The sequence below is a fragment of the Ambystoma mexicanum genome, chromosome 6p, assembly GCF_040938575.1.
Source record: "Ambystoma mexicanum isolate Mex_15411 chromosome 6p, UKY_AmexF1_1, whole genome shotgun sequence".
Taxonomy (NCBI): domain Eukaryota; kingdom Metazoa; phylum Chordata; class Amphibia; order Caudata; family Ambystomatidae; genus Ambystoma; species Ambystoma mexicanum.
The window spans coordinates 637,378,326-637,394,945 of NC_090935.1; the positions used below are offsets into that span (position 1 = coordinate 637,378,326).

Below are 16,620 nucleotides of genomic sequence, written 5' to 3' on the forward strand. Positions count from 1 at the left end.
CTCCTCTTTCCCTGGCTGGTGTTTTACTGTGAATTGGTGGTCTTGCAGCCTCAGACCCCATCTGGCAATTCTCGGCGGCATTGTGTCTTTGGGATTGCAGTAGATGGTCAGTAGAGCTTGCTGATCTGTGACTATCGTGAATTTCTTACCAAACAGGAATAAGTGAAAATACTTGCAAGCCCATACTACTGCCAGACTCTCCTTTTCCACTTGCGAGTATGCCTGTTCTGTGATCATCAGACTCCTGCTGGCATAAGCCACTATGTGGACGTTGCGTGGTTCCTCTGGATCCTTTTGCGTGAGTATCGCGCCGAGGCCTACTGGGCTGGCGTCTACGATTATTTCAGTGTCTCGGCTAGCGTCGAAGTATGCCATGTCCTCTGCCTGCGATATGGCACTCCGGATAGCTTCAAATGCCTCTTGGCACTCCTTCGACCAGATGAACGGTGTGTCTTTGCATGTGAGCAGTCGGAGCGGGTTGCTCACGGTGTCATAGTCCTTCAAGTATCTGGAGCAGTAGCTAGCCAGGCCCAGGAATGAGCGCAGATCTGTCGTGTTTACCAGGGGGGGGGGGGCGTGGCAGAGTTCAGAGCTTCCACTTTTTCCGGATCCGGCCTCATGCCCTTCTCCGAGAAGATGTGACCGAAGAATCTTAGAGATCCCTTTGAAAATTCACACTTTGCTTTGTTTAGTGTTAGGCCTGCTTCTTCCATTGCCTGACACACTCTGTGGAGCGCCCTGTCGTGTTCTTCCTGTGTTTTGCCGTATACCAGGACATCATCTGAATAGTTCAGGCAGTTTGGAACGTGTCGAATTACCTTGTGAATATCTTCCTGGAAAGTTTCAGCGGCAGATGAAATGCCAAAGCTGAGTCTTTTGTATTGAAACAGGCCAAGGTGAGTCACGAATGTGGTGATGTATTGAGATTCAGATGCAATTTCGATCTGGTGATAGCCTTTTGTCAAGTCTAGTTTCGAGAAGACTCTTGATCCGTGGAGGAGATGGATCATGTCCGTGATCCTGGGCGCCTGGTGTCTCTCTCTTTCAATGGTGATGTTCGCTCTGTGCATGCCGACGCACAGACGGATGGACCCATCTGGTGACTTCTTGGGGACAGGGATGATGGGTGACACCCCGGGGGTGGACCCCGACATGGGTTCAATGCTACCCATTTTGATTAGCTTGTCGAGTTCTTCTTCCACTTGCCTTTGAATGTTAAACGGGATTCCTCGATAGTGTTGGGCTACCGGTTTGACGAGTGGGTTTATGTGCAGGCTCCTGCATAGAACTTGAAGTCTCTGAGCCATATGGCCCAGCGGGGTCCTAGGTTTGAAGTGTCCGGTATTTCGAAAGAGTTTGGCATGTGCATCACTTGTGATGCTCCCCCTTCCGTATGTGCGGGCGGGTTGTTGCCTTGATTGACATCTGCCCCTCCTGAAGAGGCTGCTGTTGTGCCTGCCCCTCCAGATGACGAGGCTGTTGTGCTTGCTGAGTCCGACATCCTGTGTGTCGTGTTAGACTTTTGACTTTGAGTGGTGTGCTTGTTTCCAGTTTAGGGTCCTGGAGCTGGTTTTCCGTGTTGTGCAATCTTTGTGCACTTGGTTTGTCCTTGGTGGCGCTGTTTTATCGTGGTGTGCGGGCGTATGTGCCTAGGGGAGTTTGCTGGGGGCGGTGCCTGCCCGTTGGATGTCTTCCCTTGGAGCGTTGTACGTAGGGCCTGTTCGGCCTGCCCTCCGCCCAGCTGATCCGGGCCACCTAGCCGCAGTGAACCGCCATGTGAGGCGGGTGCTGGCTCGTAGTACTGAGGAGCGGGCGCGTATCTCCCAAGACCCTCCCTTCCAGCGTTAGCCGGCTGCATGCACACTGCGCCGTGGAGTGGGTGCCGGCCTGTAGACTTGGGGAGCTTGCATCTGTCTCCCGAGCCCCTCCTTACCGGCTTCGGCCGGCGTGTGCCCTTCCGCGTTGCTTCGCGGTCACAGGTAACGTGCGGCTTCCAGTTGCTGATGTGTCCGAGGCGCGCCAATGCGCTGCACTGCTCAGCTGCAGACCTCAACACAGCACTGGTCGGTCGTTCACCTGCTCGTCGCCATTGTAGAACCTCCTGTTGAGGTGTATCGCAGGGCGCAGGCCGCGTTGCAAGGATACGCGGGAGCCAGGGGTATGACACAACCTTTCTTTATTTAACATTGGCGGCAACTGCCGCAACCCATCCCCGTCCCTCCCCTTCCCCTGACGTCACGTCCTGGACGTCGTGTGTTAAGACCGCAACGGCGGCCGGCCCCACACAACGATGTGGGTAGGCTGACAACCTGTAGTTGTTGTGAACTCTGACACTGTTGTTGTGCAAGGAGAAAAAGGGAAATTCAACGAATACCAAACACATCAATCATGCAAATGAATCTGAAGTCTTGGTTCTGTTTTAGAGGGAATTTCTACAAAGGTTAGGCACATGTTGGGTGCAGTGCAGCGATGGAGTAGATCTAACTAAAAATAGCTCCAATAAGGGATTGACTGGGAGTGTAGACCAGCATGCTTCACATTTCTCCAGTAGCACAAAGAAACCAGAGCACAATTCTCCTTCAAATCAATCGCAGAATAAATTACAGGAAAGATAATCAGCAGAGCTGTAATCCCCCACTTACTTTCCAGTGGACCTTTCCCATTCCCAAATCAGAAAGATCTATATTTCCTAGCTCACAAACACACACACACAGACACCCCACAGCCACCCACAGACACATACAGACACACTCAACCAAACACACACACACACACACACACACACCCACACCCAATCACACACCCACCCACCCACCGACACACACACACCCACACCCACACCCACACAGAACCACACACACACAAACCCACACACACACACACCCACCCACACACACCCACGCACACAGACACGCACACACACCCACACACACACACACACACACCCACTCTTTCACTTTCATCATGAAGTTTGTGAGTGCCACATACAATAACTCATTGCTACTTCCAGAAGTGAAAACATAATAATCATAATGTTCCTGCATAAAAAGGGGACCAACAGTAAGTCTGGCTTGCCCCATCTGCTTCCAAATCATACTCCTAAAAATTCAAGAAACTTTCAATTCGAGTGTCACCTGAAATCCAGCAAGCTTCTTGGTTTGCAATGGGGGAAATCAGGTTTCAATTCTAAATGGGCACAGAGAATGCTGCGCACCCCCAACATTCTCCCTAACTCCAGCTGTGGGTCTGCGTTATGTCAGCTAAGAAAAAAGGTTGGTTGTACCCCTTCTTCACTGGTCAATCAGCACACAGAAGAAAGCAAATGGTCACATGGACTCAAAGCCCTGCACAACGCGATGTAACACAGGGAGCAAGAGCTTCCAGTTTCAGAATAGAAGTTACGCCTATTTAAAACACATGTGCAGTAGGATATGTCTAGTGGCTCAGCTACTGACTAGGAAACCAATGGATCGGATCCTTCCCAACTGACCTGAATTGTGTGATCCTCCGTATCTACCTGTGCAACAGTTTCATTAGCTGTGATCATGTGAGTAGTCAGTAAGAGATTCACAAATAACCACCTTATTAATGAGCAACTAAATACAATATAGCTAGGGCAATTTTGTTGACCCTAGATATGATATGATACTCTATTTATATAGCGCCTTTACACAATGTGTTTCAAAGCACTTCAATGCAAGGGAGGGAACAAGGGGAAAGTAAAATGACATTCTTACAGGCCATGAACAGTAAGGATGTGAAATTAACTATTGTACTCGGCCTGGCGACATTTCAGATAGTGCAAGAGCTAAGACATAGATAAGGAAGAGAGGTGGAGAGTGGGAAGGAAATGGAAACAGACAGGTGACTACCGTACTAGGCCTGATGACATTTCTGGTAGAGCCGGAGGAAAACAAAAGGTGAGGGAGAGGGGTGCAGAAAGGGAGGGGAGGGACAAAACAAGCAATTATCGTACTAGGCCTGATGACATTTCAGATAGTGCTGGAGAGGTGGGGCGGCAATAAGAGGGAGGTGGGGGGAGACAGATGAGGTTGCTATATTACTAGGTCCAGCGACAATTTTGATAGAGTAAGTGCATAGAAGAAAATAAGGGGAAGAGAGGAGGAGATAGGGAAAGGGAGAGGAGGAGAGTAAGCAATCAAAAAGAGTGGAGAAGCAAGAGGGGAGAGCAAATACAATTGCAGAAGTCAGTAGTAACACATAATGTTGCAAGCCGGGATACAAGATGCAAAGGAAGTCCAGCATGAGAGTTGAGAAAGGGTGACGCACCGTGAAACAATGAATTCCATGAAAGTCAAATCCAAAATTGGCCACAAGATGGTGATGGTGAAACCGGAATGTATCAGGACAGACTCCTGCAGAAGTGGGCTGGAGTAGGGTAGGGGTCATGGGAGAGCAAGGTAGAAGAATCAAGCAAAACATGCAACACCTGTGTGCGAGAAGGGAGGGGGCACAAGGGAACATCACAGGGGGATCAGAGGGGGAACATAGTTAAATCAGTTTGCGCTGTTGTGCAGGGCTATTTCAGATCCCAATATTCCTCACCTCCACCAATCACACAGGCTCTCCAGCCCATATGAGGTGACTCCCACAATTAACTATTTCTCACCTCCACCAATGTTACAGGCTAATTAGACCATATAGGGTGACACCAAAATGCTCACTATTCCTCTCCTCCACCAATTACACAGGCTCAGCAGACCATTTTATTTAAATGTTATCTTATTGAGCATTTGTTAAGCACTTATACGACATAATTGTCTTCCGAAGTGCCACAAGGCTAAATGGAAAGGGAACAGGGGAGATAGAAAACATTGGCAAAAAGTGAATATACAGTTGTGGTCCTACTACGCATTGTGGTATTCAGACGTGCAAGTGCAAGTGTGAGGAGAAGTGCAGGAGATAGGGATGAGTGGAGGGGACAAGGAATGGCCAAGTGCTGGTGGTAGAGCACAGGAGGGAAGTACCAAGGGGAGCCAACTAGAAGGCCTCAGACTAAGTGATAGTGCAGGCAACTCCCAAGGGTGGGATGTAGAGCCACCAAGCAGGGGCCCACAGGGGCAGTGTTGTGGGGGGGAGGGTGCTGGTATGAACTCCGTAGAAAGGCCTGGTATCCTGTGGGATTCATGGGGATCAGGGCCCGGGTTCAGCGGCAGTGGGGTGATTAGCAGGGAAGGGAAAGAGGTAGAGAAAAGCAGAGTTTTGAGCAGTTTACGGAACGTAAGGAGGTCTGGCTCACGTCTGAGAGGGGCAGGGAGGCTGTCCCAAAGGGAATCACCAGCTGAGGAGAGAGACAGCCCCCCACTCTCTGCTTGGGGAAGCGTTTGACAATCAGAGAGTTGCAGTTAGAGGAGCAGAGGGCTCTAGCAGGGGAATATTTAGGGAGGGAAAGCTGGAGATAGCGTGGTCCCAGGCCGACAAAAGCCTTGTGGATGATGCAGATGCTTTGAATTTGATCCTTGCAGCCACCAGGAGCCAGTGCTGAGATTTTAAAGCTGGAGACATACGGTCACTGGACTTGAGGCCAAGGATAAGTCTTGCAGCCCTATTCTGAATTAGCTGGAGGGTGCGTAGGGAGGAGAGAGTGAGATTGAGAAAGACGTTGTTGCAGTAGTCCAGCCTAGAGAGGACCAGAGTTCTTGAGAATGTAGAGCAGCAGGTGGGTGCATTTTCCCTAGCTCCCACCCCATCACCGCCGTCATACTGGAACAGCAGGAGAAGATCTCTATATGGATCTCGATGTGGTGTCCCTATACTGCAAAATAAAGAGGAGTCTATATTGACTTGGGATCAAATGTGCTATTTTAAGTAATAATTGCAAGGCACAAGGGGAGGCAGATGGATAAGCCAAGGACATGAGACATATTTCTCTTAGGTTAAAGAAGACGAAAACATATGCAAGAGCCAAGTATTGGACAATTAACAATGGATAAGGTCTATACAAGATGGAGTGAGCAAGTCTCTAGAGGCCAAAAAGAGCCAGAACACCCAGTATAAGTAAATCAAATACCAGTAAATAGGCCGTTGAATTGGACACATTGTCGGTCTCCTCACAGTGATCCAGAATTGGAAAACAAGGGCTATTCATTAAGCTTTGGATGTAGATAGTGATGTGCTTACACTCCGTCAAACGTCCCAGAACAGAGAACAGGCTACAAGGTCAACTACAAATGGGAAACTTTGGTTTATGAGATGAATTAATTGGGAAAGTGGGGAGTAATCTGACGTGACTCAAGCACCTGTGTTTCGTTTTGCTTACGTGCTGCTAACAAGCTGAAAGTCCAAGGTTGGGTGAGAATGCCAAACAATCAGAGGGTCCATGGGGCAACATATACAATGCTGCATAGACCAACCTGCAGCTATTTTCTCTGCTGTAATCAGAATTATATGTATTTAGAGGTAGTTTGAGGCGTGCCTTGCAGATAATGAAGTACTAACCCCTATGTATACCATAGGTACATATGACCCTTAAATAATCCTTCCCTTCAATAGGTTTTGCAGTTTGCCATGTTGGATGACGTCATAGATTACACATATTGGGGTATATAACCTCTATATAATCAAGTTTGTGTGTGAGTGTACGAGCATCAGTCAATTGTTTGTAGGTTGCCATGCTTTATTACATGGAGAATAAAGTAGTATTTTGCCATATTTTCTGAGTCTGTCCGGTTATTAGGTCAGAGATCTTTATTGGTAATTCCATCTAGCACAAGAGACGCTTCAAGGTGCTAGAGCACAATACATTGATTTTCTGGGGGAGGGTGAGGACAGAGAGAATGCCTCTAAGCAGGTGGAGCTGGATGTGAACCTTATTGGTAAGGTCCATGATGTGAGGGGTGAAGGAGAGGGCGAAGTCGAAGATAACCCATATGAAGTGTCAGCTCAACCAATGACACAGGCGCAACAGTCCATATGAGATGATACCACAGTCCCACTATTCCTCACCTCTACCAATGACACAGGCTGATTAAACCATATGGGGTGACTCCTAATTCTTACAATTCTTCACCTCCTTCAATGGCACAGGCACATCAGACCGTATGAGGTGATTCACAAACCAAATGAGGTGATCCACAAAAGGGGCCGTCCAGCCTGAACTGCTTGGTCACATCCGGTCTACACGAGACCACAAGCATCCCCAAACATGTTTCGGCCTTGTTGGATATCATCAGTGAGGAGTATCTTGGGTCTTTCGGCCCAGCAGGCACAGCACCCACGTCTGGGCATACCAGTCCCACTCCGGGTGATCTCATTATTCTTCACCTACACCAATGACAGCTCATCAAACCATATGAGGTGACTCCCAAATGTCACTATTTAGCACCTCCACCAATGATACAGACTCTCCAGACCATATGAGTTGACTCTCAATCAAATCCCACTGCTCCTCAATTTAACAAATTACATCAACTCACCCGACAATATGAGGTGACTCACAAATCTTAAAATGTCTCACCTCCACCAATGACACCGGCTCACCAGAACATATGAAGTGACTGTCACTCAAATCTCACTACAGCAAAACAAAAGAGGTGATGACTCGCAGTTTTAGAATAAATCTTTTGAGGTCTGGCCTCACTCTGGGCAACCCTCAAGACCATTGTTCTTTGTCTGCCAAGCCATTATAAAAGGGGAAAGACCATATGTAAATCAGGCTTGGTCCCATCCCCAAAGGGGCAGTACAGCCCGAAATGCTTGGTCACATCCCTTCTACATAACACCACAAGCATCCCCAAATATGTTTTTGCTTTGTTGGGCCTCATCAGTGAGGAGTAGCTTGGGTCACTAGGCCCACAGGAACAGGACCCACATCTGGGCATACCTGTAACCCTCTGTCATGTTTGGGCATTATGCGCGTAGCAAAGAGAATGCGCGTAGCCCTTTAAGGAAGTTACAGCCAGGTGCCTGGAAGTTGGCATGGGAAGGCTGGCATCCTGTACGCACTTCCTTGTCCAGCCTCCTGCGCCGAACAACACGCAGCGTAGTCATGTCTCACAGTATTCAAACGCAACCCGTACTCGCTTGCCGGTGCTTCAGAATTTTGACTTTGGTGGCGTTCTGAAATACTTTGTCTCCTTGTTTACATTTCCGAACCCTGTTTTCCAGCCCCTTGAACCTTGCTTACGCCCAGTCCCTTCCTGCATTTAGTCTCCTTGCGTTCTCGACCCGGAGTGCTTCTTGGATCTGTCTTTGGCTACGTTATTCTGCATCACCACCCGCTCCTTGAACCGACCCTGGATTGCCATTGGATTTGCTTTGCCTTCGTTTTGTACTTTGCCGCCCGCTCCCTCATCCAACCTCGGACTGCTACTGGACCTGCTTTGCCTTAATTTTGTACTTTGCCACCCGCTCCTTCATCTGACCTCGGACTGCTACTGGACTGGATTGCCTGCCGTTCTGCTACCTCACCGCCTGTTTCATTTTCGACCCAGTTTGTAAAGGATTGCTGTTTCTGAACTTTCTCACGCGGTATTTGGGATCTCGGATATAAGTACACACACTTGAGACTGCCATTGTGTACTATTAATGAGGCATTCTCATGCCGTCGGGATAGGTTTGTGGACTCTGCTTGTTGCTTTCCTTGAACATTCTTCCATCCATCCATGAACTCCTGGACCACTTTGTTATCCTTGGATAGGATCCTTGTACGGTAAGCCTCCTAGCAATTATCTGATTGTGTAGTGTTTGTTTAGGAACCTGTGCTTACCATATTGGGTTCTCTTGTTTCGAAGAAGACCTCAGGGGCCTGCATCTTGTATCACATACCACCTCTGATTATTTCTTGGTTCTGTGACATCAGGTCAGTGGGTAACACATTTGATTATTAATTACGACCTGCTACGGAAGGCATTGTATTAATCACTTGCTTTCCTTGCAGTCATCAGTACCTACGCCTGCATATCCTGTGTCTCCTCCGGCAACACCTGCGTCTCTTCTGCAGCGCCTGGGTCTCCTATTGTATCCTATCTTTCTGCTAATTGACCGTTCTGGTTGTTTTTTCTTGTCTAACCAGACGGGTACATTAGTGAGAAGAACTCATCTACTACACTACGTGTTGAATACGCATCTGACACCCTCGGGGTGACTATAGTAAAACAAATGAGGTGATGGCAGGTAGGTTTAGAATGAATATTAACCTCTGCCATTGCTCTGGGCAGCCCTGCAGACCATCATTCTTCACCTGCCAAGCCATTATAAAAGGGGAAAGACCATATGCAAATCAGACTTGGTCCCACCCCAAAAGGGACATTCCAGCCCAAACTGCTTGGTGACATCCCTTCTGCACGATAACGCAAGCATCCCCAAATATGTTTTGGCCTTGTTGGGCCTCATCAGTGAGGAGTAGTTTGTGTCTCTATGGCCAGCAGGCACGAGATCCACATCTGGGCATACCCGTCCCACTCGGGGTGACTACAGCAAAACCCAAGAGGTGATGGCTGGAAGGTTTAGAATTCATCGTAACCTCTGCCATTGCTCTGGGAAACCCTCCAGACTATCATTCTTCACCTGCCAAGCCATTACCAAAGGGGAAAGACCATATTGCAAATTAGGCTTGGTCCCCACTAAAATCCCACTATTCTTCACTTCCACCATTGATATAAGCTCGCCACACCATATGATGTGCCTCCCAAATCTCACTTTTTTTCACCTCCATCAATGATATAGGCTCATCAGACCATATAAGGTGACTCCTAAATTTCACTATTCCTCACCTCTACCAATGACACCAGCTCACCAGACCATATAGACCATATAGACTACTCCCAAATCTCACAATTGTTCACCTCCACCAATGACAGCGGCTCACCAGCCCATATAAGGTGACTCCCAAATCTCACTATCCTTCACCTTCATCAATGACACAGGCACATCGGACCATATGAGGTGGCTCCCAAAGAAACAGGGAACATCTCAACTGCATCTTGTTCGTGATAAAGCAGTGGATGCATGCAAATTGGCTTAGACTCGAGAATGTTGAACTAGATTCCCCCTGATGGTTGGCCCTAAGCACACGAATGATAAAATGTGTCAAATACACCATGACCTTAAAAGCATACACATGTCCAGAAAAAATCTATAACCATAGGAAAGTACTTCCCCATCCAACTAAAGATTCGAAGACAAATAAGTGAGTGGTAAAATACACTTAATACTGCATTAAAGTATTTAATACATATCAAAGTTTGCCTTAAAGGTAGCCATACTTATATAGCCTGTAAGAAGTACCAGGTTTGGCTGATGCGACACTCGGGCAAACATAAGTACTCCGTAAGCGTCCAGGACTCCAAGGAGCATCTTCAGAATTTCCACAGAAATCCATACAAAATTGCACTAGAAATGCCCACTACATCTAAAATCAAGCACTGGCAACAGCGGCAGTGTTGTCTTTGTAACTGACAGCTCCTTCTTCCACCCTGGCTTTCCTAGGCCTTGGGTGGAGGAATCGGGGAAGTGGCCTGCATAGACGCCTAGCACCATGGAAGAAAAGATCAGAGTCCATGCACTCCCCAAGCTGTAGCCGCCTACTCGGTCCCACTTCTCTGTCTTGAATGCGGGAGGTTTGTGGGACAGAGTGATTATAGAGGCAGCCGAAACAAGCAAAAAGTCCCTGCTATCTTCCTATCGGCCTGCCTCCGAGCTGAACTGACTATTGAAAAAAGTCTTCTCCGGCTACAGACCAAGACACTGAAAAAACATAAATTTGGCAGCAGGAAAGGCAGTAAGGCTTGTTAGTCGAGCACCTGGTTGCCACAACAAGTGGATTTGCTCTCCTAATGCGTTATAGGCACTGGGAGACAGTACTGAGTGCATTGGGCTCAGACCAGGGGGACAGTAGGGATGTTGTGTGTCTCTGCACAGTTGTGGGCGGACGGACACCGGGTGGGCTTAAAATCCTGAGCGGCCCTTTTGTCTCCACTTCCCATGCCCTTTTGATGTATGCTACATCATATGCATCCATAACAGCAGCCATGATCCCTCTGGGTGGTGTTCTAGTGCCACAACGAAGCCAAAAGTAAACAGCAATGGTTCTTACAAACCACAGAGATGATGATCAAGCAATACTTTGACTATCAGAGTTCAAGAACATGGATGCCCGCCTCCATCCCCCAGGGGGATCATTATTCTCGTACCTCTAACCAAAGCCAGGGTAATTGTCATCCCAAAGGACGAGAAAACAACTCTGTCCACGCTCTGCAAAATCGGCACAACTCTGTGAGATGCAACAACCTAATACTACACACAGGCATACACCCGGAAAACATCACAAGAATGATACGTGCGGATTGTACATCTATACAAGGAAAGCAAACAAAAAAAACAAGAAAATAACTAAATGAAGTCTGGTTCACAGCAGAACTAGTCAGTGATAGAAGAGTACCAAAAAAGTAGAGGAACTGTGACTCTGGCGGGGGGCAGAGTAGGAAGGAAGGGAGCACCGAACACATTTTCGAAGTGTTGCAGCCATGCTGGTTGACAGCCAGTTGAGTTGAAACAGATTTCAGTTTAGCTGCAACTGATATCCAGTGGTAAAGTGGAGAGATGTGTCTTTTAACTTCATAAAGAACAGTTCTGGAATGGTGAAAATGGTTGCAGAAAGTAGTGCAGCTGTTAACAGTAAAAAATAAAAGTAGTGGAACACCGCTCCCGACCATTCCCTCTCACTTCGACCACTGGAACTACCATGGTATGAGGCCCAAGAAGCTAAACATGGATAGACTGAAGTAACCCGGGGACACGAGAGGCAGGTGACGAGATATAGATCACACTCGAAATGGAATAATCAAACAGGACGGCTATTTTTCAGTTGAGATTACTTCCACAATATGAGATCAGTGCGCGTTTGAGGGCTTGAAGTGGTAGGGAATTCAATAAACAACATTTTATCAAATGTAATTTTTAAAAGAGGTTTTTCTGTGTAATATAACCCTGGAGCCTCCAAAGGCCACGTGCATAGTGGCATTGATCTGCGAGATCCCACAGGGCCTGATGCATTTCCACGTGCTTTTTCAGTAAGGCAATATGTTCTGTTCTGTGATTTGCACTCCAATAATCTATTTTGAGAAACTGGCTCCTTCAAAGCATAAGTCAGTGCCACTGCAAATATGGTTAGGGTTGTTCAACACCAACAGTAATGTCCAAACGCGCATTATTCCAGTGCTTAACCAAATCAAGTGTGGCCATCCCTTCCCATTAACATTCATAATCTAAGCAGGAATTGATTCATGAATGTACAACCACGATTGTAATCAAATATCCACGAGGAAGACACATGGTGGACTACTGCTAGGAAGTAACATTGTTATGAAGTGTGTAGAGGGTGATTCTTCAGCAAATTAATAAGAAATTCATTCTTGATACATTTTCCAGAGGTCTGACGTTGTTATAACAGACTGCAACATCGGCACTACCTCTAAGAACACCTTACATACAACACAACACCCAATGGCCCCAGAGGGCCATAGAAGGTCTCATGCAGTCACCATCCCACGCTTTACCCCCGCATCTCACTCCTTCAGTAGTGGGGTGTGTAGGAACCAGGCATGAGCCAGAGATATTCCCCAAAGGGAATGGGTAAAAAGCAGTGTAGGGCAAGCAGGCAATGCGGAAGTGCACCAGGAACAACAAGGTTAATTAGACCTCCGTGAAAGGGAAGTGGCGGGGAGGTGTGAAGTGCAGCACTAGAGTACAAGCGACCCCTAGTGAGCAAGGCGACGGCGAGCAGGAGCTGGGCATACATGGAGACACTGGTGACCTTTACACTGTATAGGCTCCTCTTGCCTTACTACCCTTTCTCTGAACACCCTGAGTGTTCTTCAGTGCATCAATACACCCCAAGGATGCATACAACAAATAGTTGTGGACCAATCAGCAACAGGTATGTTTAATCTTTCGGTCTGGCCATATCCATAAAAGATCCTTGAGCATGAAGGTAAAAGTTCATGGTTGCACTAACCAGGAATCAGTCGTGCAATACTTTACATGGATGACAGCAAACAGGAGGAGATGGCAGAGTCGAGGGGGCTTGACAGTGGGATGTCTAACACCGGTTGAAGCGTATATATGAACGATTGCAGCTGTGATTGCAAAGGGAGGACGTTAGGTTCAAGAAGTAGGATGATAACGCAGAGCTCAGTGCAGAGTTAAGGGCAGCAAGGGAACTTTTGTAACCTAGGAGTAGGGTTGGGGGACTGTGATTTGTGCCAGCATAGTAGGTCACATGATTGCTTTAAGTATATGGATCTCATAGGTGATCCAATTCGGTGATTCAGATAGGTGAGGACTGGGATTGGAAGTTGTGAATGTGCATGCAATCTAGTGTAGTTTAAAGGGAGTTATAAGTAAAAAGTGAAAGTCAGAAAAAGCACTGTCGATAGAAAAGGCATCGATAGGGGGGACAAGAGAGAGATTGTCCTCACATCATCAACGTATGGGACAAGAGAGTCCTGCTCGAATTTCCTGTTGGTCATTGAGGAGGGGAGAGGAGCAATGTAGAGTGGAGGGACTTGAATATTGAAGTGTACAATGGAGTGATCAGAGGAAGAGGGGTCAATGGAGAGGTCAGAGGAGGACAGCGAAGCAGAGAAGAGAGAAAGACAAGGTCAAAACCATTAGCATCATAGTGGGTAGTATGGTCATGGAGGAAGTAGAGGGACCAATCGTACCCCCCAGGCACCACAACAGTGTCTACGCCACCTCTGGTTTAACGCCTTCTCTTCTTCGTAACCATCATTGAGAATATGTGTTTGGCTTATAGATGTCGGCCATTTTGACTATACACTCCAATATGAAAGTCGTCCCATCTACCACAAATAGAATACCAGATGTTGCTATTACTCACCTTCGTGGCACTGCTCTTACTGATCAGCAAGTGTTGGCGTATTGTGCAGCTCTCTTCTGGAAGCCACGTAAAGAATGTGACCTACCACTGGGATGAGACTGCATGTTCACCCTTGAGCTGACTGCAGATCAATTTAAATGGTAAATTGGGACAGTTCATGGTGACCATGCTTTATACACTGATGTCATTATATCGAAGGTCCTAGGACAATCGATTCGGTGCACGTCCTGTCCTCTCTGTGCGGGCTTCCTGTGAGGGTTAGGTGAGGAAGATATTTTATTTAATTGTCATTTAACCTGACAACAGCTAATTGCCAAAATACTGTGTGCTAAAATAATATTCACTGAAAATCTCTCACAGTATCGCGGAAATCTGGTACTGACAGAAGAGCGCTCTCATCCAGGTGCCATTTAAATGGCACCGAATCTAATTACAACTCTATTATGTGTGTCCTAAAAAAGAAAAAGAAACCTCCAGCTGCGTTATGTACTTGGGTGGATAACTAAAGTGTCTTCCTGCCACAGTGAAATAGCCATGGTATGAGAAGGCCTTGTTTTGATAGTATGCGGACGATGTAATTTTCATAGGCATGTTTACTATTAAATAGCAAACACATTCAAATTCTAATTAGAATGTAAATAAAGGCTATCAGAGCAAGACTCGCTGTGAGACAGACCCATGCCATGGAAAAAGGCCCACTCAGGTACAAGAACAAAGCCTAATTTGCCGAACTAGCTCCTCTGCAAAGGATATGGGGCAGCAACAAGTTACAAAACCATTGCCCAATTTCCACAGACTAATCCTCCATATTATGTCTTGAGATGCCCAAAACCCTGCTAATCTCCCAAATCTAAAAACGATAAAAGGGTATTTAGAAGGTATTATTCCCAAAGGAGATTCAATCAGGATATTGCACACTGCGGTCCAACATTGTACATCAAGCCGTTGAGAAACAAAGTCGCGCTTCAATAAATCTCCCATTGAACAAGTTCTTCAAACACCGAGGGCGCCACTCGTGGCAGCGTCCCGTTGGCACGTGACTTACGTAGAGTGGTACTTGAGTGCAGCTCAGTTCCATCGCGTCAGCATCTAGAAAGAGGAGAGATGAATGGCGTTACTACTCATTGAGCCGGGAGCCATTGATGCATTCTGAAGCGCTCACAACATGTCGGCGGCCATTGGTGGGTCCAGCTCGGCCGCATGCTCAGCGGATGGGCTGTGCGCACTTGTCGAGACACAGGTCCCCATTCAGTGAGTGTTTAGCTTATTGTGCGGGCATGTCAAACATGCTAAATCCCCACAGAACAGGGTGCATTAATCTCGACAATAAGCTCCAGGCGGAGGCAGAACAGTATGTCCAGCCGTGAGAGCTTCTTAACATCCTGCATTCATTCCCGCAGGCCCCACTCCACCGCTACCAAGAACACGTAGCAGCTCGCGCAGCAGCGTCGGAGATTGTTTTTAGGACTCTTAGGGCTCACTCTGAAAATCACAAGGCCTCGCCGCTCTGAGTCTGTCAATCACAACAGCGATGATGGGTTTACGGAGTACACACGCTGATGCCCGGTGACTTAGCACACGTGTGTTTGTGTTCAAACAGACGTCTTGTGGACATAGCACAAGCCTTTTCATGTTTGTGGGGGTAGAATTGTTTATTTAGTGCAAATATTTACTGACCAGAGGCAAGATAAGTTATCTTTCACACGCATTCTTGGGAGTCACACACTGGAGGATGAGGTACGGATGTGCTGAAGAGTTATTACCCTGGTTACCGGCCCGTCCTGGCCCAAGTTCCGAGATGGTGTCAAAGGTTACATGCATAAAAAAAGACATCAAATGGGTGCCTGAACACCCAACCTACGTCCACGCTCCGCTGCCCCCCTCCCACCCCCCCCCCCGCAAGGTAGGTACACGCTCAATAAATACCCCAAATAAAACAAAAGAATAACATCACCCCAGAACAGGCAGATCCCAGGCTTGAGGTAGTTGCATATATGCTTTCGATTTTACATAGCGCAATCTCAGATGGGAAGCGCTATCCCGCAAGGGATATAATACTATGCTACAGTTGGGATCAAGTAGTACAGCTACATCAGAAGAATATGGAGATAGGGGATACAGAGGGTGAAGTCAGTTCTTCTTCCTTTCACTTCAACGCTTATTTATTTAATTTATGTATTTAATTGTTTTTTATAACGCACTTAATTCCGTACCTGAGTTCGGTTTCTAAGCGTGGATCTGGGATTCGAACCTCAGGATGCGTGGCCTTGCTTCCAAGACCAGTGCCTTGCCCCTGTGATAGCCTCCGTTCTGAAAGCTGTGCCCTGACTGCACAGCGAGCACAGGCCAACATTGCGCTCCATGAAGCCCCACAACACACAACATACATGCACATTGATTTGTGTGGGTGAAACGGTTCTGCAGGAGAAACAACAGCAAGGGCCTAATTCACAGAACGTTAAGTGCGGGGCAGTGGTCGAAGTGCACGAAAAGAAGTAGTGGAACTGTGTTCCCTGCTGGCCTGCCCCCGCTCACCACAGACGCCATCACCACGCCCCCTCCCACAATTCAAACCCCCAAACAATCGCAGGTGCTGTTTAAGGGACTGTTAAGTGCATTAGACTGAAGTGCAAGCATCAACTTCTTCCTACACTTTTATTTTTAAAAAAAAACTATTCCGGAACGGTTTCTTTTGGAAATAAAAGCATGGGACGAGAAAAATGTATTAAAAAAAGTAAACAAGCACCGCTCCTGCCCAC

At 47.3% G+C, this 16,620-nt stretch overlaps 1 protein-coding gene across 4 annotated transcripts in view; it reads right to left on the minus strand.

Annotated features, from left to right (window-relative positions):
- ARHGEF28 (Rho guanine nucleotide exchange factor 28) overlaps positions 1-16,620 on the minus strand; it is a 1,591,074-nt gene that overhangs the window by 1,141,768 nt on the left and 432,686 nt on the right. For all 4 annotated transcript variants that reach the window (XM_069627491.1, XM_069627492.1, XM_069627490.1 and 1 more), the window contains exon 3: positions 14,907-14,950. In XM_069627491.1, coding sequence (XP_069483592.1) covers positions 14,907-14,939 — 33 coding nt within the window. In that variant the 5' untranslated portion in view covers positions 14,940-14,950. The remainder of the gene's footprint in view (positions 1-14,906; positions 14,951-16,620) is intronic.